This window comes from Aythya fuligula, chromosome 20 (assembly GCF_009819795.1).
Source record: "Aythya fuligula isolate bAytFul2 chromosome 20, bAytFul2.pri, whole genome shotgun sequence".
NCBI lineage: Eukaryota > Metazoa > Chordata > Aves > Anseriformes > Anatidae > Aythya > Aythya fuligula.
Window position 1 is genome coordinate 6,660,051 of NC_045578.1, and position 26,576 is coordinate 6,686,626.

Consider the following 26,576-nt stretch of genomic DNA (forward strand, 5'->3'; position numbering starts at 1 on the left):
GAATCTGTCGGTGGAGAAGAAACTTGCCTCACAACCAATTCAGCTACAAACATCTAACGCAACACTCACAGCATGCCCTGATCCTGGGGGAGGATAATTCTGGGCTTAGCCCATGAATCAGACAAGTAACTCCTGCCTATGTCCACCAGCACAGCTACACAGACCAAGTGGCATAACAAAACAGGTCTCAGAGTCCTCCTACTCCTCAGCCTCCTGCTTCCTTACTCCCGAGTTCTGCTCTTACCAGAAACTGCTAACGAACAGGGAACAATGTTGTAAATAAACATTTCATGTTTACTGCATATTTAAGGACAGGTTATATGCCGTGCATTACTGAAAGCTTTACTCTGGTGTTCAGGAAAAGCAAGTTATGGTTGCTCGCAAGTCCCAAAACTGCATTCTTCCTGACCCAGGTCCCTCACATGCTCATTCTTCACACAGCAGACAACTTCCTGCTGTGGCTTCTTTGCTACAAATTCCTCAGTAAAAGGAGAAGTATGAAAATAATGGAGAGAAGCATGGAGCAAGGCAAGGGCAAATCTCATTAACAGCTGACAAAAAAAGCTATCCTTTTAGGAGCAACGAAAGAGAATGGAGGTTTTATTCCTTCAGGAAGTAGCGTGTCTGCTATGCAATTTCACAGTAAGAACATTATTGCATACATCTGAACACTGTGTGCAATGCAGTGTACACAGAACTGCTGGTTTATGGCAGTTTGAAGAAAATAGGATTGAAACAATACAGCTAATTCTTTGAAAAGAACAATTACCAATACTGTGAACACAGGGGTTTGCTTGCTGGCATCAACATGTCCTGAGAAGTGCAGCAGGAGTGACTTACTGACACATAATTGTGTCCAAAAACAAAACAAAACAAATTCATTTCCACACACACTAGCCCTTTCCCCTTAACAGCTCACCCCAACAGCACTGACCTGCAATATTCAGGAGACTAATATTCACAACACACCAACTGGAGCACAGACCCTCCTCCCCAGCACAGCACTGCTGGGCTACCTCTGCTTCAGTCCCGCACAGCAGGCTTTGGTCTGCTACTCACTGAAATACTCAGAGGAGAAAGTTTGGCAATTAAACCAGAATTCAGTCCTCTCTCACCACTAAAAGCATAGCACATTATCTATCCCCCCACCACACAAAACAAAACAAACCACTAACTGGCCTTGTAAATGGCCAACAGCTTTTACTCTTGATCAGATTTTGTGTCCTTTGGGTTTTCTCTGGCAGATGAGTCAACACAACAGCAAAGAGGAGTTCACATCTGCAAATCAAGTTCCTCCTAGCAGTCAGAGCCATGATTTCCAACTATCTGGCATTTAAAAATCAATAAGGACAACCAAGGCGTCATTCCCACACTAATCTGTTCTTCAAGGCAAGAACAAAGAGCAGTCTTCAGATGGACGCTGCCAAGCTGGCCAATTCCTTGTTGCTAAGTTGCTGCTCAGCCATCTGCAGGGGACAGGGAAGTATCTGAGAAGTGACTGTACTCAGGGTTTGAGTCCCAGATTTCTATCCACCTAAGAAAGAAAGAAAGAAAGAAAGAACAGTTAGAGCCTCTGAAAGCACACTGGGCCTTTGCTGAATGAAGTCAGTTTTAAAGTTTCAAGGGAACAGAACAAAATGATCCTGCCAGGAGCTGCTGCACTTCTGCCACAACTCCCAGCACATTCTCTCTCCCAGGACTAAACCAGGGGATTCATTTTATATCGTGGCACAACTTTTGCTTCAATTTGTAGAGTAACAACAGGAAGAGAGACTCCTAAAAGAGGTCCATCTCTTCCATAGGGGACTTATAAATTCAACTCAAGGCTTTGGATTTCATTCCAAGGGTGGAGTAAGCCTTTGAAGCTGTTTGGGCATAGGCAGCCACAGCACTCAGGCTTCACTAGTTCATCATTAGGATTCAGCTGCCAGAAGAAATGGGCCCGCATCTCTGCTTACTGGGGCACTAAACAGCCTCCTGTAAGCATAACTGAAAATACACCTTAAAAAATGTGAGCCCCTATCCCATGTCTAAATTGCATTTTTTATATTACACTTCACAGGTCCTACAGCAAAATTTAAAAATTTGAAGTAAATTACCCAACAATAGCCGCTGGAATAAGAAGAATTATAGCCCCAAAGAGAAAGGGGAATCCCCTCATGAAGTGCAAGCTCAAAGGGTAGAGAGAGTTGAACACTCCTGTGGCCACAAGTGAACACAGCCCTTCCACACAGGCAACAGACGCGAAGAGAGCACCTGCAAAAGATAAACGAGGTTAACGGTGAGAGGGCCCTGCCTGAAGATCACCAACTGGAAAGATCTTTACCATGTCAACTCTTTCAGTGCAAACTGCGAACCTTTCTAAGGGTTTGCACTTCTGGTGTTTGTGTTGTCAAGCACGATGAGGCAAGAGCTAGGAGCAGAGACTGGGCATACTGTACTGGCCCAGCAGGCCAAACATGTTGCACTCAGCTTCTCTGTAGGAAATACCAACCCACTGACCTCCAGAACTGGTATCACAGGAGCTGACCAGGGACATTATCTATCAGCTGGATTATAAACCTTTTAGAAATGGCTATATAAATCTGTTTACTGTCAGGCATATCTTATCACTTGTTAAACATTAAGTGCAGAAGAAGACTGTACTTTATAGGCTTAGCATCATAAAGCTGGTATCAGCTGTGTGCCGCCTTCATTCTTGTATAAGAAATGGGAATTCAGCAAAGTCACCTTCAGGTCTGTCCCATCTCACATCCCTCCTCCCCTCTGCCTGAAGAAGTATTCCTATGCAGTCTGTAACAGCAAGGGTAAGCTCTTCAAATGAATTACTGGGGAAAAAAAAGCAAATACGCTCCTCCTAGAGGTTATCCACGATCTTTCACCATGGTCAATGATACAACCCTCTAACAACACTGCATTTCTTCCCACCGTTACTGATCTACAGAGAAGAGTCATGGCCAGGGAAATCACTAGTTTCCACGTGTTATACAATCCATTTTAACTCTTGCTCCTCATAGTCGTCTTAGAAACAAACAGATGAATGACCAGGGCCTCAGGGTGAATGCACGGGCACAGGAGTCCAAAGGAGCTAGGGAAGTCCTAACCTCCCAAAGCAGTTTGGTTTCAATGTTCCATGACGACAAGTGTTTCAGGACCTAGCTTAAGACTACTAGCTAAACTCCTTACCCTGTTCTGTCTCACCAACCAGCTTGGAGAGTTTGGCTCTGATGACTGGAGTAGCTGCCATGGAAAGGAACAGAATTCCATAACCTGTAAGAAAAATACAGCATATTAGGGAAAGCTCTGATAAAGTTGTATTGACTTGAAATAAAATCTCCAAAGTCAGTCCCAGAAACCTGAAGCTCTGGGCGTTTTCTCCCTGCTACCTTCCAGTTCCATTCACCCTCCTGCATTTCACAATGCACTTCCATCTGTGCCTGCAGTGCAATACAGCTACCTGGAAACCTGTTATTCTAGGGACTAAATGGTTGCAGTTTCAATTTCAGTGTTTGGCCAGCTTTGTTGTTAGCAAGTCGTTGTTTTGTTGGTACATTGGCTGAAATGGAGGCAGCAGTTCCTACAGCAGCTTGAACTCCCAGAAGCACACTGTGCTCCTGCATCTACTGGTATCTCTAAGAAAAGACCCCAAGATAGATGGATTTAAGAATCTGGCATCACCTGTAAACATCAGTGGTGTTGTAGTAGCAAGGGAAATCACAACCAGTCCAGAAATATTGGAAATCAATCCTATCTCTGCCACCCAGGTGTCTTCAAGGCACAGCTGCAGCAGCCGCAGCCCTCCCAGGCTGCTCAGGTAAGCCAGGTAACTGGCAGCTGAGCCGTACCCGATGAGATCAGAGGCCCAGCAGAGAGGGGCGCCAAGTTCGTACAACACAAAGAGGTCCTTGGTTCCAAAATGGACAGTGACAAGAAGAAAGAAAGCCACGGAGTAGAGGGCGAGCTTCCGCCTGGAGCTGCGGTGCTCCGGGGCTGTATACAGCCTGTAGACAGCCTTGTAGTGGCTGAGCGTCAGCAGCTTGGCCGGCTTCTGCTGCTTCACCGACTCCTGGAGACAGAAAGCAGCATAGAGAGCGGCAGCGAGGCTGGTGGCGAGCACGAGCCAGAAGGGGTTGATGTAGCCCTGTGCTTTGCGCCACTGGCCGCCGCCGATGCTGGCCAGCATGCCCGCCACGCCGAGGCAAGCCTCGAGGATGGCGACGCGAAACGTGCGCGCGCGTCGGTCGCTGGTGTCGGCCACATAGGCGAAGCAGCTGGCCAGGATCAGGTTGTAGTCGCCCAGGAGGCCGCTCAGGAGGCGTCCGAGGAGAAAGTAGGCGACGTGCAGCTGCAGGTACATGACCAGGAGGTAGATGGCCGCTTGCACGGCCATGCCCACCGCCGGCAGGACAAGCGCCGGCCGCCGACCCACGCTGTCGCTCCATGGCCCGAAGAGCGTCACGGAGAAGAGCCCCACGAAGAAGCCGCCGAGGTTGATGTAGAGGTTCCAGCGGGAAACCAACGCTTCCACCTCCTGCAACACAAACACAACCCCTGAGGGCGCGGGCCGGGTGGGGAGCACCGGCAGCACCCTCAAGCCCTCGGCGGGGCTCCCACCTGCCGCAGCGGGTCGGGGTTGCTGCTGTCGTTGCCGCAGCCCGCGGGGCTGCTGCCGTTGGGGCCGCTGTAGCCGTGCTCGGCTCCCAGGCGGTCCCAGAGGTACTGGGTGGCCAGCGGGACCTGCAGGCCGAGGGACAGCGTGGCGAGGAACAGCAGCGGCTCGGCGGAGGGGCGCCAGCGCCGGGCGGGCGGCGACGGCGGCGGCGGCGGCTGCGGGGCGGCCATGACGGGAGCCTGAGGCGGGGCGGCCATGGCGGCGGCGGGCGGAGCAGCGGCACCGTCCGGCCCCGGTGCTGCTCCCGGCCCCGATCCCGGCCCCATTCCCGGCCCCTGTCCCGTTCCCGGCCCCCGCTCCGCTCCCAGTCCCGGTCCCCGTCCCGGCTCCGCCCCGCGGCCGCCCACAGCCCCGGGGCCAGCCCCGTGAGGGGCTCCGGGCTCGGTGAGGCCCAGCACGGGCTGCGGGGCTCGGGGCTGCGTCCCCCCTCAGCAGGCAGCTCTCCAGCCCTGTTAGGTGACCGAATGATAAATAAAGGCATTTAAACGTAAAGCCTGGTTTTGTTCCTATGCACGGCTAGCAGTGCATAATCGATCGTACTAGCTTGCAGCACATTAAAAAAAATACTTATTTTCCTAAAGGACAAAATGCCTTACGAAGTGTAACACACAAGAGGTTTTGGCAGCGCTGTTAGGTTTGTCAGGGGTTTGGTCTGCCTCGCAGAGCAGAGCTGTAAGCAGAGGCTAAGTCGTTTGTTAAATCCCAAAACAACAATTCAGAGTATTGGATGAACCAGTTTACACAAACTGGAGTGGTTCCAAATTAATGTAAACTAGCATCACTCCTTCCACACCACACCACTGTTAACGGCTACGGAGGAAGCTCCAAGAACTTCCCCTGTAGCTAAACCCTTTGTTTTGCAGTAACAGACTAAGCGCAGTATAGCATCTTTGGAAGTAACAGGACATAACCGGCAGCAGAAACAAAAGGCACAATGTGTTAGCTGAGGTCCTTTTGCAGAGCTGTATCCCTCCTAGAGACAGCACTGCAGCTGGAGGCCAGCCTTCACGCTACAGAGATGTGAAAATGAGAGGTTTCCTTTCTGACATTGATTGCAACCTTAGGACATCACAGAAAGCAGAGAAAAATTATTTTGCCACTGGCTGATTTTGTCACTGCGCCTTTTCAAATACTAATTCAACATTAAGTGGATGCAAAAATGTGGGCAATATAATTCATTTGAAAGCTTTTTCTCGTCCTTTTTGTACCAAGGGTGAAATGCTAAAGCTCAGGATCTGCAGTTATTTAACCTGATGCTGTTTCTTGTGAGCAATGTGCCTGAATCAAGCTGCCAAGAAATCCGTGAGTTTGCAGCTCTGGCAATTGAAACTCCACTTGTTTTTCAGTCATAAGCACATTAACAAGAGACTAACCCCAGCAGAAAAGGATGAGAGAGAGGAATAGCAGAAGCTCTTTGTGGGGCTGACATCAGATGACCTAATGTCTTTGCTTCTCCCCTCTCTCTGCTTGACTAAGCTATAAACAGAGCTGTGACAATTAATACCAACAAAATGGTAACATTATCATCATTATCTGAAGCATGCACTCGCATGATCTACCAAATAGAGACATCGAAGTGTCCGTAACAGAATGCTCCCTTTGGAATTAAAAACTTCAACTCAGTTCCTGTATATTTACAGAATCAAATAATTCACTGCTTGTACTGGAAGTTTCTTGCAACAGGTGTAAAAATTGCCGGTAATTTCCCAGCAACCCATTTAAAAAATACAATTAAAAAAAAATTATCCTGCAAGCTACTAAAGCTGCACCTAAAAAAATGCCAGATAAGAGATAAGAAAGGTGGAAAAAATATAGCCTGGTATTTACAAATTTTTGCATTGTAGCCAAACCTTTCACAATCTGTTCAGATACAACAGGCTATGCCAGAAGACATTAGTTTCCTTCTTGGCCCTAAGCATTTCTTGTAACTTGCTGGGCTGTCACGTGGCAGGAGCTGAGTTCTGACCAGACCTTAACGTTTCCTCTGTTACTCTTTAAACAGGATAGAAGAAAACTGTCATGAGGCTGGTCCTCAGCCTGCACAGCCACAGCAAACCCTGCTTACACCTGGTAAGGGCTGCAAGTCCCTTTCTGTAAGGGGACTTGATGTGGCATCTGGTGACAGGAGCTCTGCTCTGATGGATTTTGCTGCCCAAAGAATTTCTCAGAGGATACAGCGAAGTTTACATGGCATTTTGTGTAGCTGTTTCTAATTTCCATATCTGAGGGTTACATATGCTGTGCTTTCCAATATTCTACAATATTTTAAAAACATTTTTAACCTATTGTAGAGGGAATGGTTTATCTTTTTATGGAAGATATCTATTCCAAGATGACATTATGGAAGACCAAAACTTTAATATTCTTTAACATTTCTGCTTTTTTTTTTAAATGACATGGGCCACAAGGAGTTAATTCTCTCCTGGATTTACCGGTTATCAGAAAGGTTGTCTTAAGAAAGTTCCCGATCTGACACTCTTTTGCTCTCCCCTCCCTTCTTTGTTCTCTTCCTTCTTTCTCTGATTACAGTTCCAAAAACAACACCCAGCTGCCAGAGGTCAATGTTTAAAATTCCCCAGGGCTTATATAGTCCCTAGGAGCAGAGCTCAGGCCTTTCAGCACTGGGCCAGCTCCAGCACCATGGCTGGCTTCTGGCAGATGACCCTAGCCTGCTGGAAATACCTGATCATAGTACTAGTGCCCCTTGTGTTTCTGCCTCTGCCTCTGGCTATTGATACCAAGGTAAGAACCTTTTAAATTGAATTTGAGAGTCAAATCTCTCCTTAGAGCTGTTCCTTTTAAGTGACAGAGCTGAAGGGAACATGCAGATTCTTTCTCAGAGGCATTTCCTTCATTTATAGCATGAAGAGCTTCTTGCTCTGAGCAGACCCCATAGACTACTGACAATGGGGGATATAATAGCAATAGGATCTCGATGGATGAGCAGATGCATCTGTGACTGGATATTCTAGAAGCATGCACAGTGACATGACCTTTTAACTTTTGCTTCCAACCTGACTTTTCAAAGCACTTTCTATGCTGAAGCTCATAACCATGAATCTAATTTACCTCCTAAGGCTCAATCCTAATCCCCCTTCTGATTTTCTAAAAGTATCCAGTCCACATCCTCTTTTAATTATTTTTCTCTCTCTCATTTTCTCAACCATGTTGTTGCCAGATAGAAGAGACATTTTCCTCAGTCAAATGGACAAGGCAACCTGATACATAATGAAATAATGAAATCTACTTCACTTTTCTTTAAGCATTATTTCTGTAATAATCTTTCCATGCAATGATTTAAAATATAAAATGTCAAGTTTTGGAAGACACATCACTCAAAATTCCTTCAGAAGAAGTTAACTGTAAAAACCTGTAGTAGTAGGGCAGGTATTTCTGAACCATTGATCATTGAAATGCAACACCGAGAGCAGGCAGAGTGCCAGCATCCAGATTATTCTTCACTCTGGCTTTTTTCTTCCACTCCCACTCGCTTCGTGCAGACAGATCTAATCTCTGCTCTTCAGGTCTCTTATTCCAGCCCCAGTATCATTAAACAGCTAGTCCCAATCGCCTCTCCTGTCACATCTTTGGATGTCAAGTCCTACCTCTTTCATCTGATCTCTGCCTGCCCGCCTGTCTCCTGATCCCTCCTCATTCCCAGTTTCTGGTCTCCTTCCCCAAGCTTCATCCTTCACTCCGTCTACTCTTACCTGTCTTTCTGTGTGGCTTGTCCCAAAGCTCCTTCTTCCTCGCAGCTCTTATTCTTGGTGTTTTCAGAGACTTTCTGGAGCTATGGCCAGAGGACTGCAAGCCAGAATAACAGATTGGCACTAGCACGAGGTGAAATGTGGTAACTGATCAGGCATGCCCTCCTATTCTCCTGCTATGCAAATAAAATAGTTTAAACTCTCACTTAAAAGCTTACTAAGAAGAAAAACAAAAACAAAAAGCCTTTTTTTTTTTTTTTTCTCACTTAACTTTGCATAGGCAAAGGTGTTACTGATGTTAAGAGAGATGTGGCTCATATATCTTCTAAAGAAGCCGGAAATAGAGTTGTTTTTCCTGAGGCCACTACTTCATACTTATTTGCTAGAGTCATTGTTATCTTACAGTAAGTCGTCGGTATTGTCAGTCAGTGGAATGACTTGTCAGTCTTGGTTCAGTTCCTATTTGAAAATGGCTCTCTGGTTTCTGTGTAGGCAGCTACAACACAAAGGTTTAAACGTTCTGGACACGCTTTTGCCCTTGTAAACTGCAAGAAGATTTCCGGTGTTAGAACTGTGCATTGTGGTACTGCTATGTCAGAAAAGCTGGTACTTCAGCATGCAGAGCCATAAATAGATCATTTATCTGATGGAATTTTATGTTTTTATATTCTGTTGAGCTGTTAACCTGTCCTATAGTGACACAGCACTGGACACTAAACTATTATAAATGACGGGACAATGCTAAGGATTTCATCTAAAGACAGAGGAATGAGAAAGCAGTTTTCCTTATAGGACGGACCACTGGCTTTGTGAATAGCCTTATCCCAGCTTTTACTGCGAGCCTGTTCACAGCAGACTGGAAAACAGCACTGTGAACATGATACATGTTCCAAGGCCCTGCTAGAGTCTCTCAAAAGGCTCCTATTGGTGTCCCTTACTAACAAAAAAAGAGAGAGAGAGAGAAAAGAAAAAAAAAAAAAAAAAAAAAAAAGGATCAACAGAATGGGAAGGTTCCTACTACCATGCTGCTCTGGTAATTTGCTACCTAAATACCTAATCTTCCCTCGAGACTGCTCAGCTTGCCTGTTCATCCTTTTCCTTCACCAGCTCTTTAGCTTCCAGGCCACATTCAGAAGTTCTGAGCACATCCTAAAGCACCACCAGTTTGATTCTCCCTGCCAGGTCCTTGGTTTGATCCTCTGTCATCTACCCATTGCATTTTCCATCAGTTTTTCTTCGCTGCTTTCTCAATAAGCATCAGTACACTTCCATTTGTTCTGTCCAGCATACTTTAAGTGGGTATCCTTGATCCAAGACCATGCAACCACTTTTTTCTTCCAAATCTTATGCTCTGATCAGTGCTGGCACCCACTATTTTGCTGATTCAAAAATTAGGAAAGCACTGTATCCTGCAGTGTTAGTTTCACTTGCTTTTTTTCAACTGCCATGTAATATGCTGTTATGATATGTTATTTTGAATCCTTCTAATGTCTGAGACTGGGTTAAATATTTTTATATAAAATTTGGAGTGGTTATCCAAAGCAAAACTAAATCAGTGTTTTCTCAGAGGGAAAAAAAAAAAAAAAAAAGAGTACCATGAAACAGGGCATTGTATTTTCTCCAGAGAAATAACTCATATTCAATGGAAGCTGAAACTGATCTGTGAACAGTTCATCAGCGAGCATTTCAAAGTCTGTAAAGCTAAAAAGGCAATAAAAAATAAAAATATTTACAGTTCAAGGAATCCAGGCTGCTGAAGGTAACTGGGCTTCATCTGGACACATCCTGAGACACACAGAGAAAAAACGTAGAGAAACATTGACCATATCAAACTCAAAGACAGGAGTAAATGAGAAGAAAATACTAGCACCAGTAAAATCAAGAAATCTGTGCGGGGACTGCCAATCCCTTATCAGAAAGGGTTCAAAGTCATCAATTTGTTTCTTTTCCTAAGTTTCTTGTCTTTCCCCATTGAAGGCCCCACCCAGTCTTTTCCTAACAGCTCTGACAAGGTTGTTGAATAGTTAGTCATTTGATTAGGATCTGCACAGGTAGGGGGACAGATGGGAGAGCAAAACAGAAAATAACCTTTTCCCAAATCCCTTTATCAGGCAATGAATATAATTATGGGCTGTTGCTTTCTCAAAGGCTAAGCAAGACGTACAGTCTGTTCTGATTGCGTGTACTCTCCTTCCATCAGGAGGCCCGATGTGGTTACGTTATCATCCTGATGGCACTGTTTTGGTGCACAGAAGCCTTGCCGTTGGCTGTCACAGCACTCTTTCCCGTCCTGCTCTTCCCACTCATGAATATCATGGATTCAACAACAGTAAGAGATGCGGGTCTTGCTTGTTTATGTGTTTGTCGGTCATCTCTTATTTTGGGGTGATTTCCAGAGTTGGGAGCAAAGGGAAGAAAACTGCACTAACGTTATACGGGCAATCAATCACCTGCCACCTTCGCGGAACAGAGCTTTCATGTACCTATCATGAACTCTGGGTGGAGCTGCTAATCTGAAATCAAAGCAAATTCATTGACCAGACACAATCCATCATTAGCGCTTTAGTGTCTGTAGGACAAGGTTCTCCCTCGGAAAACACCTTCCCTCTAAACATTGGCTTCTTATCACTTTTTTTCCTCTCCCTTGCTCCATGTTGCAGGTCTGCAGGGAGTATTTGAAAGACACCAATATGCTTTTTATTGGGGGACTGCTGATGGCCATTGCTATTGAGAAGTGGCACCTACACAAGCGCATTGCTCTGCGGGTCTTGCTAATCACTGGTGTCAAACCAGCCCTGTGAGTAACAGTCCTGAAAACGAGGTGGGATAAAGGACTTTGTGGCTTTAGTTCCTATCAGAGTTCTGCCTGAAGCCTCCTATGTGAAGCTTCAAATCATATCCTAAAAACACTTTTCTATGGTCCAAGAGAGTTGGATTGTGCATGAGAAAACCCTGCAAATGGGGATCCTTTGAAGTGTTACAGCCCTGTGCCTCTGTTTTGAATTCCAAATGGCATTAGGTGGAGAAATAGCAGTTCTGAAAAGTCAGGGGTGCTACTGGGCTTGGGCAGAAGTACAGCCCTGGACAAGCAGGAGAAGCTATAGCTGAGATGTAGAAAACATGTACTCTATAAATATTATACCGATTGCACAGAGGAGAGAAAATACGAGGATGCTTGTTTTGGAAACAACAAATGTTTGCCAGACTAGAGCTTTAAGCTATGCAGAGGCTACATTGCCTTATTTAATTTGTCCCAGACCATAAGAAGAGGAAATACGGAAGGAAATTACAAAGCAATAGAACAAAAATGCAGACAAGATAAAGCCCTTTTCATCTGATATATAATCTACATCTCATCTAAAGAATAATTTTGAGACAAATAACAGAGTAATACTGAAACAAGGATTAGAATTTTACATGAGTAAGATGAGACTCTTAAATGATAGAGGTAGGATAAATCTACCCCCAAAAAAGAGAGATCATTTTCCTTCGGATTTAAACTGATTGCCACTTGGGATCAAACTTGGTTTGCAATTCCTCTTCAAAATATATTATAATAGATTAATACGTGTTATTGAGATGGGATATCTTCCTCTGAAGCATGCAAACTAAGCAGGATACTGGCCAGATAAACTGATGTCAGCTCCTGCTTTCCTAGTTATACAAATGCAAAAGTACAATTGGTGAAAATGCAAACAAATTATTAAATTAATTAAAAAAAAAAAAAAAAGTTTAATCTTCACTGTATCATTCGCAAAGCAGACTAAGCTAAGAGGAGGTGCTAGATGTGAATTGCTAAGTATTTTCCATACCTAGCATTTGTAACCAGTGCTTTGCAACAGAAAAGGGCGCTGAAACCCTGAGTTTTGAATTGGCTTTTTCAAACCTTTTCATTTCAGGCTTCTCATGGGTTTCATGGTTGTGACTGCCTTCCTGTCCATGTGGATCAGCAACACAGCCACCACTGCCATGATGGTGCCAATAGCACAGGCAGTGTTGGATCAGTTGCATAAGTCAGAAATGGAGTTTAAAAGAGCTGGCCAGGAGTCTGAGAACATCAATAAAGCCTTTGAACTGCAAGAAGAGCCAACTAAACCAAATAACTTCACAGAAACAGACCAAAAAGGTGAATGGGTTATGGGCATTTTTCTCTTCAGGGTGATGAAGGATGGCCTCCATCTTCCTCAATGGCATAACAGTTGCTATTAAATTCTAAAAGAACATACCTAAAGCATCCTGACCGTATCATACAGCATTTGTGAGGCTCTTCTACGAATCAGATGAAAAAACAGTAAGATATACTGACTTGATTGAAGTTCGAAATAAATTACAAACATAAAGAAATAACAACTAATCAATAAAACAAATAAATTCTGCATTAGCTGAAGATTTTACATTAGGTTTGATATTTTCCTGTATATTTATGTTAGCTCAATTATAATCTACTGTGTAATTTACCAGATAATAGGGAATTCATGAGGGTAAACTTCTGGCCTATTTCATGCCTGAAGGTTAGAAATTAAAATGATCTTTCTAATCATATATATATAATCATGCAACAATCTCTCACCCTCGTCCCATCTTTGAGTTAGCTCTAGTGATTCTGCACGTAAACCTCAGTGCAGAACAAGTTACCTTCAGTCCATCTCTCGTGGCTCTGTTGTACCTCTTTGAACTCTTTTCTCTCCCTGCTGTGTGCAGTTCAAAGTTCTCATTCACTGAGAAGTGTCAGCAGTGTATTCAGACTTCATCACTGAAAAACTGTTATTTTCACTGACAACCAGTGAAAAATGACCAGCACGTCAAAGAGTTAACAATGCCAGCCTCTTAATATGAGCCTCAGATTATATGAGCCTTATTATCTGAGGCTCATATTAAGAGGCTGGCATCATTAACTCTTTGATATACGATATCAAAGCTTTTGATATACCTCCTAATTTATGGCTTTGATATACCTCTTAATACGTGACTCCTTCACCTTTGAGTCCATTATATCCCAGCTTTCAAGGGCTGAATTTAACAGACATGAGATGTTGTCCTATCCAACCTAGCTCCTGTAACTCTTTTGTTCCTGTTTTGGGACCTAGGTGATAGCAATGTTCTGACGATCGAGGAAGACACACAGAGAAATGAAAATCTTCAAGACAAGAAGCACAAGAAACTCTCCAAGGGACTGTCTCTCTCTATTTGTTACGCAGCCAGCATTGGAGGGATTGCAACTCTGACTGGGACAACGCCAAATCTGGTACTGAAAGGACAAGTTGATGAGTAAGTCTGGTTCAATTTGGGACTACATACCCACTAAGCTGCATCTTTCTGCCACAGCTGACTTCTAGCCAATACAGAGAAGGGAAATATCTATTTCGTAACTTTGCAAGGTCGTTAGCTTACTTTCCTTAGGGAGCCTCAAAGCACCTTCTTTTTATCTGAATCATTAATTAAATACAGAAGAGACTCCAGGGTTTTGAATGCTGACAGCCTTCTACATTTTGCAGGCTCTTTCCTGGCAACGGTAACATCATCAACTTTGCCTCTTGGTTCTCTTTTGCTTTTCCCACCGCCGTCGTGTTGCTGATTTTGGCTTGGATTTGGCTGCAAATACTGTACTTGGGCTTTGAGTAAGTACACTTTACATACTATAGCCTAGCTGACAGGTCTATTATTAAGTACTCATTACACATTGTACCACCAGTGACTCTTTTAATGATGAGCCTGTGTTTGAAATTTAGCAGTCACAGCTAACAGAGACTACCACAACAGCTTATTAAGTGTTTGTTAAAATACTGCAACTTTTTCTCAAAATAAATAAATAAATAAATAAATAAATAAATAAATAAAATAAAATCCCTGTTAAATACACACTGTAGATGGAAAAATGGAGCTATAACTGCATACAACCTGTTCTGCAGCGTTGCTTCATGCCCTAAAAGAATGCTATGCTTCAAACCAGGAAATTGATTTCTGCATACAGCTGGTATTTACCTTTGTGACAAGAGCTGCTGTAGACCTAGAGGATTAATATTGTGTCAGTTCCCAATGCTAATCACCCCCTGCAACCAGTTTGCATTGCCTACCTATTTTATACTTAGACTTTCACTTTTGTATTATCCTCAACCTCTTATTTTATTTGGAAAGAGCTTTGTTAACACCTGAAATTGTATTTTATTCTTCAAATTCTTATTTTTAAATTCTCCTTTACTGTAATTTAAAAAAAGCTTGGCAACTGTTTACATCCTGATGATCATATAACATCAATTGTATTAATATTGTCGTTATTTCCCTGTGTGTCCAGATAGCACCACGTTTGCATTTACATCATGAGCTTTTAGGGGCAGAAAGGTTCTTTTTGAATCTTGGCAGCACACAATACAATGCAGTTACTATCTACAGCTATGGCTGCTGATGTTACAATACTTTATATAGAGATAAATACATACCTAAATACATGCATAAATACATATGTAATACAATATGGTTGAGTTATAAAATTTGGATTCTTGACTCTTAAGCTATCTACAAAATTTCTTTAATATTTTCTATACACTTTTTATAGTTTTCAGAAGAATTTTGGTTGTGATAAAAGTCCTTCTGCAAAGGCTAAGGAGCAACAGGCCTTTACGATTATCAAGGAAGAGCACAAGAAACTGGGCTCGATGAAGTTTTCAGAGATAGCAGTTTCAGTCCTCTTCATACTGTTGGTACTGCTCTGGTTTACCAGAGAGCCTGGGTTCATACCAGGTTGGGCAACTGTTCTCTTCAACAAAAATGACACAAGGTATCACCACTTTTCCTCCTCACTTTAAACAAAAATAAATCAGGCAACAATAGAATTATGAAGCATAGCCTAATTTCTCACTTCCTAAATGATATTTCATGCAGATTCCCTGCTGGGGTTATCCCTGCCTAGTCTGTGAATTAATCTCATGCTAGCATCACAAGTTTAGAAGTAAAATTTTCATTTGTGGCATTATCCAATTTGTTCAGTTCCTCATGCACCTAAAACACTACTAATTTTCTCACTGAAAATTAGTCAAAAATAAATTAAAATAAATAAATTAAAATAAATAAATTAAAATAAATTTTCACTGAAATTTCTTTTGTAGCTTTGTTACTGATGCTACAGTTGCCATCTTCATTTCAATTTTGTTGTTCATCATCCCTTCTGAATTTGCTACCAACACTACAGACAGACAACAAGCAGGTAAGCTTACTAAAGGCATCAAAAATCAACTCTCAGAATAGGTAGACCAGAAGTTTTACATTTAACATTCACAAAGGAAATCTCAAACTGCTCTTGCTCCATAGGTACTGTTATATGCTTTAGCCTACTCAAGGCTTTTATTCCATAAAACTTCTCTATTTCTTATAGTTTTAATTTCATAAAAGTTCTCTATTTCTTATGATTTAATTAAGTATAAAACGTAACCCAGCAGTGTTCCAGACACCAGTATGCACATATCTAAAAGCTTCTGAAACAGAAGGCTTTAGCAGAGAATACGTGACTTAACAGAAACACAGTTCTGTGGATATGTTGCCATACTTCTAACCCACTCTTACCTTTCATCTACTTTGCTATGCTTCTTGGAGCAACTACAGATTATTCATTAGTATTTTTGCAAGTCAATTTTTAAAATCTTTGTTGATGAGACTCCCATCATTAGCTTTAGGAGATAATTCCAGAGTCTAGTTTATCTTGCTGACAGAAAAGTTTCCTCATGTTCAGATTAAACTCACCTCTTGCTCTGACAAGTACTCCTTTCTTTGGAGATTATTATATGGTTTACAAAATCTTTCTGAATTTTAGGCAGCAAGCCAAAGGTCCGAGCACCCCCAGCTCTCTTGGACTGGACATCAGTTCACCAGAAAATGCCATGGAACATTGTATTGCTGCTGGGAGGTGGTTTTGCCTTAGCCAAAGGCAGCGAGGTAACATTCCTCTGCTTACCTGGTGTTTGTCTTAATGGGTATTTTCTGTCTTACCTTTCACATATGCTCTCCTGGAACACAAGAGGGCATGCTGGTAGCACCAATGTGCATTTCCTCAGCTAGTGGTAGTAAGAGACTTCACCATCCTCGGGAGGAGTCCTGTGATAATAACAGATCTGTTTTGTTACCTGTGCAACCAGCGTGGTACAGGAAAGTAGCACAGTTAACTGTCTTTCGAGAAAAGTGGATGATTAAGAAAATACCCCAATACATCAAAGACTATTCAACAAAACTTAATAGATGTGGCAGGCATGAGGAGCTAAGGTGCCCAGGACGGGTCTCCAAATTTTTTCAAACATCCAGATATTAAATAGGGAGGACATGAAGAATATTGTTTATGTACAACCAACAGCCTCAATGTACAACCAACAGCCTAAATAGAGAAATACTTATTTGCTATCATTAATGCATTGTAAAGACAGTATCTTCTTCTTTTAAATGCTTTAGAAGGTAAACCATATTTATTTTTAGCAAGGCCTCTACATGTTTTCCTACAGAAAGCAGTTTACATGGGAACTTCCATAAGAAGGGAGGGTAGAATTGGTAAGAGAAATGCAATTGGCCTGCAATGTGAGTATTTCTTCCGCAGCCTACAATCCTGACAGGCATCTTTCCTCTCTTACAGGAATCTGGTCTGTCTAAATGGTTAGGCACAAAATTGACTCCTCTGCAGGAAATTCCTCATCCAGCCATTGCTCTCCTGCTGTGTCTCCTTATTGCTACTTTCACTGAGTGCACCAGCAATGTGGCCACTACTACCCTCTTTCTCCCTATTCTGGCTACAATGGTAAGTTCCAGTGTTTCAAAATGCTCTTATAAGAACAGCTTTCATCCCTGCTCCGAGCAGATGTATGCTCAATGATAACAAATAAATAAATAACTGGCTGACACAGCCAAGCACTGGTCATGCATCTAATCAGGGGAGAAGACTTACAACATACATACATGTATACATGCGCATGCATACAGAAACTCACACACTATGTGCTTCATTCAACCTTTCTTAAAACCATTGCTGGGGAAAAGCAAAGGGATTAAATTCATTGGCATATTAGACTTTGCCTTCTGGCCTAAACAACCTCATGAGGTCACTGCCAGCTGTACTTTTTTTTTTTTTTTCCCTGTTTGTTCTGCATAGAGACAGCAGCAGCAGCATTTGTTTCCCTGCAACATTCCATTACTGTATTTCACTCCAACCACTAGCTTTCCACAAGTCTCTGAAGGTGATAGCATTACTCAGGCTCTATGACCTAATTCAGACTTTTGCATTTCCACAGGAGACTCCTGTTTTGGGGTAGACATAGTTTTGCAGCATGAAAAGGTAGTTCCATAGAGAAACTGGAATAAGCTCCACCAAAATCTTTTTGCATAGGCCACAGACTCCAGCTAATCCCTAAAATGACACACTCATCTTCAGAGTTCGGGCTACCCATTTTCCACTGATAACTTAATTCCTTTCTTAATCAGTTTGAAGTCACTTTATACTCTTGCCTGGTCTTAGAGTTGAACACAAACATTATTATTAATTTATACCACAGCAGGGATTAAGATTCCACAATCACAAACACAAAGCACTGGCCACAAAAACAATTCTTGTTTTTGCTGCACAAAGACACCAAATAAAAGTTCCTAAAACAGAACCAAAATATGAGTTCCTACAGCATATGTGGAAGAAAAAGATTTCTGACATGGACAAATGCAATCAGTATTCTGACAAAAGATTTCTGTGCACTTTTGTATATCATAAACCATCATCCATGCTCTCCTTTCTTGCATAGGCTCAAAATATCTGCCTCCATCCACTCTATGTCATGCTGCCCTGTACACTTTCCGCATCATTGGCGTTCATGCTGCCAGTGGCCACTCCCCCTAATGCCATCGTCTTCTCCTATGGACATCTCAAGGTTATAGATATGGTGAGAAAAAGCACATTCTTTTCATAACTTTCATCAGTTTTGATCTTTCCATTTCCTATTATTTGTTCTTCTTGAAAGAGTGTTGGAAAACTCACTGTACTCTACTGAAGACAAATGGAAAAAAGAACATACATGTATGAATTGTTAGAGTCACTCTTGCTAATCTACATTTAGAGCCTTACGAAGATGCTACTGAGTTTTTAAAAAACAACCAAGGTCTCTGGAAGACGTTCCAACAGGAGCTTGCTGTCAATCAGAAATGGCAACACATAACTGTTTCAAAAGCCCAAATGTAGATCATAGGGATGACAAAGAGACCTGTACAATCCTTCTGCAGGGACTAGGGCAAAGCCTAACACATTTCACTAGGCTGCCCTGACGTCCATTCTCAACATAGACAAGTATGTCAAGTCTCTTGATAACTTTTCCAATTCAAAACTGATTCAAGGTAGCATTAGATACCAATACCAGGTCAGATGAGAAAGTCCTACATGCCAGAAAAAAATAATCAAACCATTCAAACAATCCTAATCAGCACGGAAGGAAAAAATATTAAATTCAACAAATAACCCCTCTCCTTTATCGTTATAGGCCAAAGCTGGATTTATACTCAACCTCCTGGGAGTCCTGACAATAACTCTAGCCCTCAACACCTGGTCTTCATCCTTGTTCAAACTGCACACCTTCCCTTCCTGGGCAAATGAGACAGGCTTATGCTGGGCAAATGGGACACACATATGCTTGGAAAATGGGACACGCATATGCTAATAATACAGAGACAAGCGAAACACTACTGTATCTGGTAGGACTGCAGTGTGAGCAAGACACAAGTTTTGCTGAGGCAGCTGTTGAGAGACGGGCCTACTCTGTGGAAAAGGACACGCTACCTACAAACAAAATCATTCAGTTGATAGCAGCAATAGAATTGCCTAACAGGGCTGTTCTAGCAGGTAATTTTGTTACCCCAGCAGTAAGACAAGCCAGTAACCTCTGGCTTTTCAACAGTTCCAGGTATCTTTAGATTTTCTGTTTGCACAGGGGTAAATTTTCCCCAACTACATCATTTCTCAAGCTCTGTATGTAATGTCCGAAATCTGCAGTGAGTGAGAAAGAAGAGAGGTGTGTATGGAGAAGGAAGAAAGGAGACTGTGTGTACCTGATTTCATGCCTGTATCTGTGTATCACCACAGCACATATGAATACTCACCTCTGTATGAGCATACAGGCCTCTGTGTTCAGCATGTACATAAGATTGTTGTGTACTCCGTGGGCACTCAGCACGGTATGTGTTGCATGATTAGGGACAAATCACATACTGTCAGCCTATTTTATCACTTTGAAATGTATTTATTTACAGCCCATTCTGTTATAAATGTAAAATACTTTTTTTCCTAGAACATCCGTCCCATTGTTATTTATGTAAGATTAAAGTCTACAAGGTCATGGCAGGAATAGCAATATTCTCTTGTGAAGAGTTGAAGCCTTGTGCCCTATAATGTGTATATGATTGAATCAAAGATTTATTTTATGTACCCCTTGTGTTATGGAGATTTTTTCTATTATATATGTCACTGTAAATACACTTCTGTCTCTCCCATCTGTCAACTGTGAGCTTCTTTAAATATCTTGGCATAGTTAAGTTAGCATGACTGATTTTCTCTTATCATTAAAGTAATAATTAATACAAGAGTCTAATTTTCTTGGACTCTCAATACCAAGATATTCCTTTTCAAACCCCAATATAGTTAAATGTTTAATCCTTATTCTGCAGGAACCAATTTTCAGCAGCACATAGGCCTTTTAATGACCAAACTGTTCAAGATACTGGACTTTTTGGATGTCTATTAGCATATACATTTTCAAAGACAATTTGCCATATCAAGCACTTGATACCAAAAGTTGAGGTTGGATTCTGACCGATCATTTAGACTATAAATGCCACTTAACTTTGTTTTAAATGACTTGTTCTGTTATAGCCTGCAAAAGTTTTCCAAAGTCTCTTGCATTTCTGAAATGCCTTTTGAATCATACTGGTTCACTGAGAGTGAATGTGAATGATTTTCACTCTACAATAGCACACAAGCTCTTCAGAATCTTTATTCTTTCTTTTACTATGCTAGTTACTGGGAGACTAGGACAATGTGCATTGCACTTTTCATCTGTAAAATGTTAGAATGCACTGACCTGCAGAATTTTCTTTCCAACTGCCAAGACAGTTCTGATACCTGCTGATCACTGGTTCCCTTTGTATTTGATAGTTTCCTTGGCCTGACAAGCACAGTTGCTGTGGAAAAATCTCAGAAAGGAGAGTCTGGTGTTAACCCATCATTGTCTCTGAAAGACAGAATCTGTGTTTTGTTTGATATATGATAGGAATCCAATAAAATATCCATAGCATGAGAAGGAAGGATATTTATTTTCTTTCACTAATGAACTCCTGAGTAATTGATCTCATTCACACAATGACTTGCTCAGGTCACTGCTAATCCATTCACCTTCTTCCCCTTTGCATTTACGGCTATCAAATAATATCCAAATCTGCCCAAATACTTTCATTACCCTGATCACGATGTGTGAGTGCCTAACAAAATGACAAACTGGAGCAGACAGCTTGCTGCAAACCTCTCCCTTCCTTGCTCTTTGTCTGCAACATCAGGGCAGTGTGCATAGCTTTTGTTTGCTTTTTGTTTTCTTTGAAATACTTGCACATAGTTTACATGTCCTTCTAAATTACTGCTTAGCTAAGCAGGAAATGCTGAATTCTTATAACATTTCCCATCAACCTCTCCTCCCAGCCGTTTAAAACGGCTGTGTTATGATTCTTTGAAGTCTTTCCTATGAGTCTACATTATTCAGAGGCTGTGGTGTGCATAAGTACATGCAGGAGCACAGGTGCAATCTTTATGGCAATCTCGAGAAGAAAGAAGAAAGACATGAAGTAGAACCAAGTGTCATGGGGCCAATGCAGTAATGCTGGGTGTTGCATGTTCATTAGCATGTATGAGCTAGAGATGTACCAGAAAAAGGCTGCAGCAAATATACTCAAGGGGTTTCCAAATGCCCAGTTTTCAGAAGAAGCCAGGTGAGAGGATGTAACCTGTAGACAGAGAGGAGAAACTAACAATAATACCAGGACGTAAAGAGAACGGACAATTTCATTAATAGTTTCCACCTTGAAGTGATGGCAGCAGCAAGTGCACACTGGGCATTTTATTGCCTTGGGTGTGTCTGAGCACAGGACTAGTTGAGGTACAGCTAAATATAGTGTGCTTGTGCAAAAACCAGTAGCACTATTAAAAATGTTCATAATTTTCTAAGCAAAGCAGGTAGAAAGTGTTTCTAAGCCCCATTATTACACAGATCACCTTTGAAGGGTGGTTCCCCATTATGTTTCCAGATATTGCCCTCAAGGAGTGGCTCTATTTCCCATTGTGTGATCAAATTTCACAATCTTCTGTGAAACTGCCAGCTCAGCACCTGCTGTAGTTAGGTGTGATTTCCAATGCAGCTCTTCGTTTTGGAGCTGACACTAAGTTTGTTTTACATAAGAGTTGTAAGTGATAAATTTGTTAATGAGAAGGGGACGTCTGCCTCCTTGCCTGCCTTGTCTAAAAAGCAAGTGCACTACAAAACCACAAAATATAGGTTTCCCACAGCATATGCCGGTGAGTAAGTGGGTGACTCGCAGTCACCTCCTCCATTTTCCCTGGAGTTATGGTGCTGTCTTGCCTTGCCTTGCCCAGACACACACACACACACATGTACACAGAAGAGAATATGAAGGACTTATCCTGGTAAACATATACATTTCTACAACACTTGACCACAACAGAAAATCAGAAGAATTTTAGGCAAGGTAATGCAACAAAGAAAATAGCTTACTTCTGAGAAAGGCACTTCAGACCATAAACATCTCAACAAATTTGTAAAGTGGCATGTAAGTGATGCAGAAGTCACTTAATCAAGCTCTGAAATCATAAACAAACTTAAAAGAACAGATGACAATTTTAAAGCCAAAATAGGATTAAGCCAGCATGCCTTTTATCCTGGTGTTGGCTTGTAGAGACCAAATATTTGTTCCCAGTCACTTAAAAGCTATTAAAATGAATTTAAAGAAACCCTTGTTCTATAGCATTGAAATCTTGAAAGATATCTAGATCTTATTTTTTTTTTTCTTGATTAAAAATGCTTTGAAGGAAGCCTGATGATATTATGGTGACAAAAAAAAAAAAAAAAATCTTGAAAAGATTAAAAAATCTATTTTCAGAAAACAAAATACAAGCCAATAGGACTAGAATACAGCTTAATGAAAACAGAACTGTCTGGAGAATACAAGACAGGCCTAAGTGATATATTCTAAAATTATATTAAAACATACACTAAAATTCTCAGTGACTTGGATGGAGTGAATGGAGACCTACAACAAAGATGGAACTGAGAATCCAAAACAACAAAGAAAGAGGAGAAGACTGCTGTCCAATACCACTGCAGACTGAAAAATGAAGGTCCTGTGTATTATCCAATAGACATCAGCATATATGTAAACACGGACCTTTCCCCAGGAGCTGTAAGAGCAGTTCCACTCTCATCCCTGGAGGTAATTCCTCCCTCAGATAGCTCTGGCATGTTGGCAGCAGTGTGCAGATGAGTGCAAAATTCCATCTCTCTCCATTTAGCATACTTCTTCTAGGAATACAACCCTTTGCTCTCAGTTGGCATGTTGTTCTCAGCATTTGCAAAACAGAAATAGAGTTTAAAATTTCTTTAGTGATGAATAACCAAGTAAAGAACAGAAAACATTGATAGGATGGCTTAGGAAATATGTAAATTAAAGTCATCAAGGAATTTCACAAACCTCTTTTTTTTTTTTTTTTTTTTTTTTTTTTTTTTTTTCAGCATGGAACCAATAAAACTATTTACAACGTGATTCACTGAACTTTATGATTTAAGTTAGTAATGACCAAGGTGCTAAAGCCTGGAAATGAAGTGGTTTGAATGTACTAATCATGCTGTGTCCAAAATAACAACTGTTTAATAGAACTTAATCACTGTTGTAAATGCTGTGCATTTTCTCCTATTAAAGGCACATTTAATATTATTTATCCTTTAATCATACTAACAGACCCAAAACATCAAGCTGCTATTCAGGATATAGAGTCTTTTGCAATGTGCCATCTAGTGGCTGCAAACAGCCTGCTGGGGCATGCTCAACGGTCCAAAATCCAGGCCAAGCACTCAGTCTTGTGTTGATCTTCATCAGAAACCATCCTTAAATAGCTAGAGGGAAAGTGATAGAGCAAGAGGAACACTTTTCAAAGGCAGTGCATCACAACATAGCTGCAAAAGTAGAAGTGTATTAATTAATCCAGTTAAATTAAAAAATTAAATTCAAATTATCAAATGGAAAAAGAAAGCATCTTGAAAATAAAGAAGGAACAGAACAGTTAATTCAAGGGCTCAACCCACGTATATTGTTATGCAGGATTTAGATGAGGCCAGATGCAACTGCTTCAAGGCTCAGACACCATATGCTATGTACAGTATCTATCTTAATAGAACATTAGTAATGGCTACTTTTAGATGGGACTGTACTTTGAATGTTAACATTAATTATGATCAAATTGATACTACTCAGCCAGCTGCAGAGTAGTATTAAAGTTCTCTTGCCAACTTAGCAGCATTACAGGAATTTCCTCATTTCCTTTGATCCAGTCTACAAGAAGCAGAGCGTTTTTAAATTGCCCCAGTACCTGCTACCAGCTGCCACCTGTAAAAGCTACCCCAAAAATCACTCATATGATGCTACCAGTCTCTGGAAAGGAGCAGGAAGCCCTAGGACACCACATTTTATTAATTCCGCTGATTACAGAGCTTCTCATTTCTTTCAATCAATCAAAAGGAGAAGTGGTCAGAGTTGCCTGCAAAACCAATGTCCATATTAATGTGGGATTGCACAATGTCAGGAGGGCAGGCTGAAAGCAGAAGGGGCATACAGCCTAGTACAGTTAGCTGTTCGGGCACCAGTTCTCCTGGTTGCCTATCAAGGACATCTCAGGCAGTGAGTAGTGGTTGCTTTGGAGCAGTTTTAAGCGACCGTAAAGGGAAAGTCACATTTCCCTTTTTGCTGTAGGACTATCCTGATGAGACTTGCCAGAAAATTCAAAAGGATCCTCTTTATTTGTAAGACGTCTGTCACCTGAAGCAAGTTCGAGTTTTCCTCCTTATTCTTACCTCTGGCAATATCATTCCTGCTACATGAAACATGCAATCATAAATCATTTGTCTGCATTGTAGATAACATAGCTGTACAATGCAAGCTTCCTCACACCTGTGCTTTTTCTTTTCTCCTTAGACCTAAGCAAGTGGTGTTGTGGTATCCAGAGTTACAACTGGCACTGAAGAAATAGCCCAGCCTCAGAAGATGCCACCTATTCAATCCAAAAAACCCTTTGTAATTCCTCTACTGTTACAGCTTTATCATCCAAGCTACAGAGAAAATAGGAACAGCATCAGAATTTGTTTGGATGACTTTTAGAGACTGGACTGCTCAAAGTAACTTGTAAGTTTAGGAAGGGAGACAGAACACTTTTTTCTCTAATTAGTGGTGAAAAACAATGACCATAGCTAGTCAAAATAGAAAGATCAATGAATGGCCCAGAAAAAGACAAGCTCTCCTTTCATACTTATACGTTATACCCTAATTTGAGAGGTTCTGGGAGTTGATAGAAAACATGTTGTATGGACAAGAAAAAAAACAAAATTAGTTTCTGAAATATATTCTGAAGAAAAAAAAAATGCAAAGTACAGATGCCAGAGGAGTAGGTTCCATGTGCCATCCTGGCTCTAGAAACAAAAGTCTTTCTCCTCAGTGTACATGGGGCGTGTGGAAGTGCAAGAGTTCATATTATATGTTTCTATATTTTGGCAAGGATACTATAAGAAAAAAAGCATGTAGCTTATTAGCCTAGAAGAAAAACCTTTGGTGTGTTTATGCTGTAACCACACACCTGTATCTCAGAAATATGAGACAATTGATGGGGAAAGGGGAGGGGACTGACATCTTTAGTTTCCTCTGCACCAGGTGCAGTCAAGTATGCAATATCTTTCTAGCCACTATTTTGAATCTGTGCCACTTTTGGCCTACTGTACCTGCTGAACAGCCCCTGCAGGGAATGACTCCAAAACATGCCCATGCTCCCTGCTCCAGCAAGATCAGTTCTTACCTGGAGCCCTGGCGGGTGCATACATAAGTCAGCCAAATCCTGAAACCATTCTAGCACAGCTGCAGTTCCTTCGAGTCACAGAAAGACAAAAACACTAAATCTTGTACTAAATGACTGTATCCATTCATTTTCCTTACAGGAGGCAATACTTAATTTCCTGTGGCTGCCAGTTTGCGTTCCGTTTTTACAGGACATAAACGTGGCACTAAGGAAACTTGCTGTCTTGTCACAATGCAGCCGTATCGTGAAACATCAAGGTCAGAGACAGAGATGGACAAGAAGACTGTCCTCTCTCCTTAGTTTCTTGAACTAAAACATAGATCCTCAGATAAAATACTATAAAATCCAGTCAGATTAACTGTAACAATCTAAGCATTTGGTTCTCCTGAATCTATTTTTTTATGTTCCTGAACAAACAGGGAGGAAGCGAAGAGGGTTATATATAAAAATAATATTTTTTAAATAAGAAAAACTTTCCATTTATTTCTTTGTATCATGAGAATGACAGAAAAACATGCTTTATGTTGGGTTAAGATAGAAGCCACATGAATAAGAACAAAGTGGCTGCTATTGCAATACTGATTACATGAGACTAAACACACTGCTTGCCATGAAAATAACAAATTTATGTCCTAGCACTATTCATTTTGAATTAATTTATTCTTATTGATATTAGCATGACATGAAATTATTCAGTATTTGGAGCAGGATAAACAAGGTGAAACTGTTTAAGGAAGTACATTTTGCCACACTTGACATGACAAAGCAAAAGAGAGGATACACTATTATCTGCTCTGTGCAGATAGTGATGTGCTGTGGGCTGCTGAAAAGGGAAAGCATGTTATTGCATTAGCCCATATTAAAATGCACACATTTCTGTTATTTTTATTTCTTGAACCTGACTGCACGCAACACCACAAACTATAGAAAGCAAAGTCTCTACGTTTAGGAGCTTAGACCTACATTGGGAAAGGAATATTTAGTATTCTTAGGTGGTGATTAACATGAACTCTGAGTTAGAGTTTATAAATATGATGAGTCTTTAATTTACACAACAAGTAGAGTAATAAAG

The 26,576-nt window shown here is 41.3% G+C and overlaps 2 protein-coding genes across 2 annotated transcripts; one reads left to right on the forward strand and one right to left on the reverse strand.

Annotated features, from left to right (window-relative positions):
- Positions 1-570: 570 nt before the first annotated feature.
- Positions 571-4,869, reverse strand: SLC46A1 (solute carrier family 46 member 1). The gene is made up of 5 exons (XM_032201152.1): positions 4,615-4,869; positions 3,679-4,531; positions 3,187-3,270; positions 2,100-2,256; positions 571-1,534 (listed from the first exon to the last, which is right to left on the reverse strand). The coding sequence occupies exons 1-5, from the start codon at positions 4,867-4,869 to the stop codon at positions 1,459-1,461; spliced, it is 1,425 nt and encodes a 474-aa protein (XP_032057043.1). The 3' UTR covers positions 571-1,458.
- A 5,725-nt stretch (positions 4,870-10,594) lies between these two features.
- SLC13A2 (solute carrier family 13 member 2) lies at positions 10,595-20,129 on the forward strand. Its single transcript, XM_032201154.1, has 12 exons — positions 10,595-10,708; positions 11,040-11,176; positions 12,279-12,505; positions 13,467-13,647; positions 13,875-13,997; positions 14,933-15,154; positions 15,483-15,580; positions 16,184-16,305; positions 16,991-17,152; positions 18,144-18,281; positions 18,873-18,990; positions 20,053-20,129. Exons 1-12 carry the CDS (start codon positions 10,610-10,612, stop codon positions 20,127-20,129), a joined length of 1,704 nt encoding a protein of 567 aa, XP_032057045.1. The 5' UTR covers positions 10,595-10,609.
- The last annotated feature ends 6,447 nt before the right edge of the window (positions 20,130-26,576 follow it).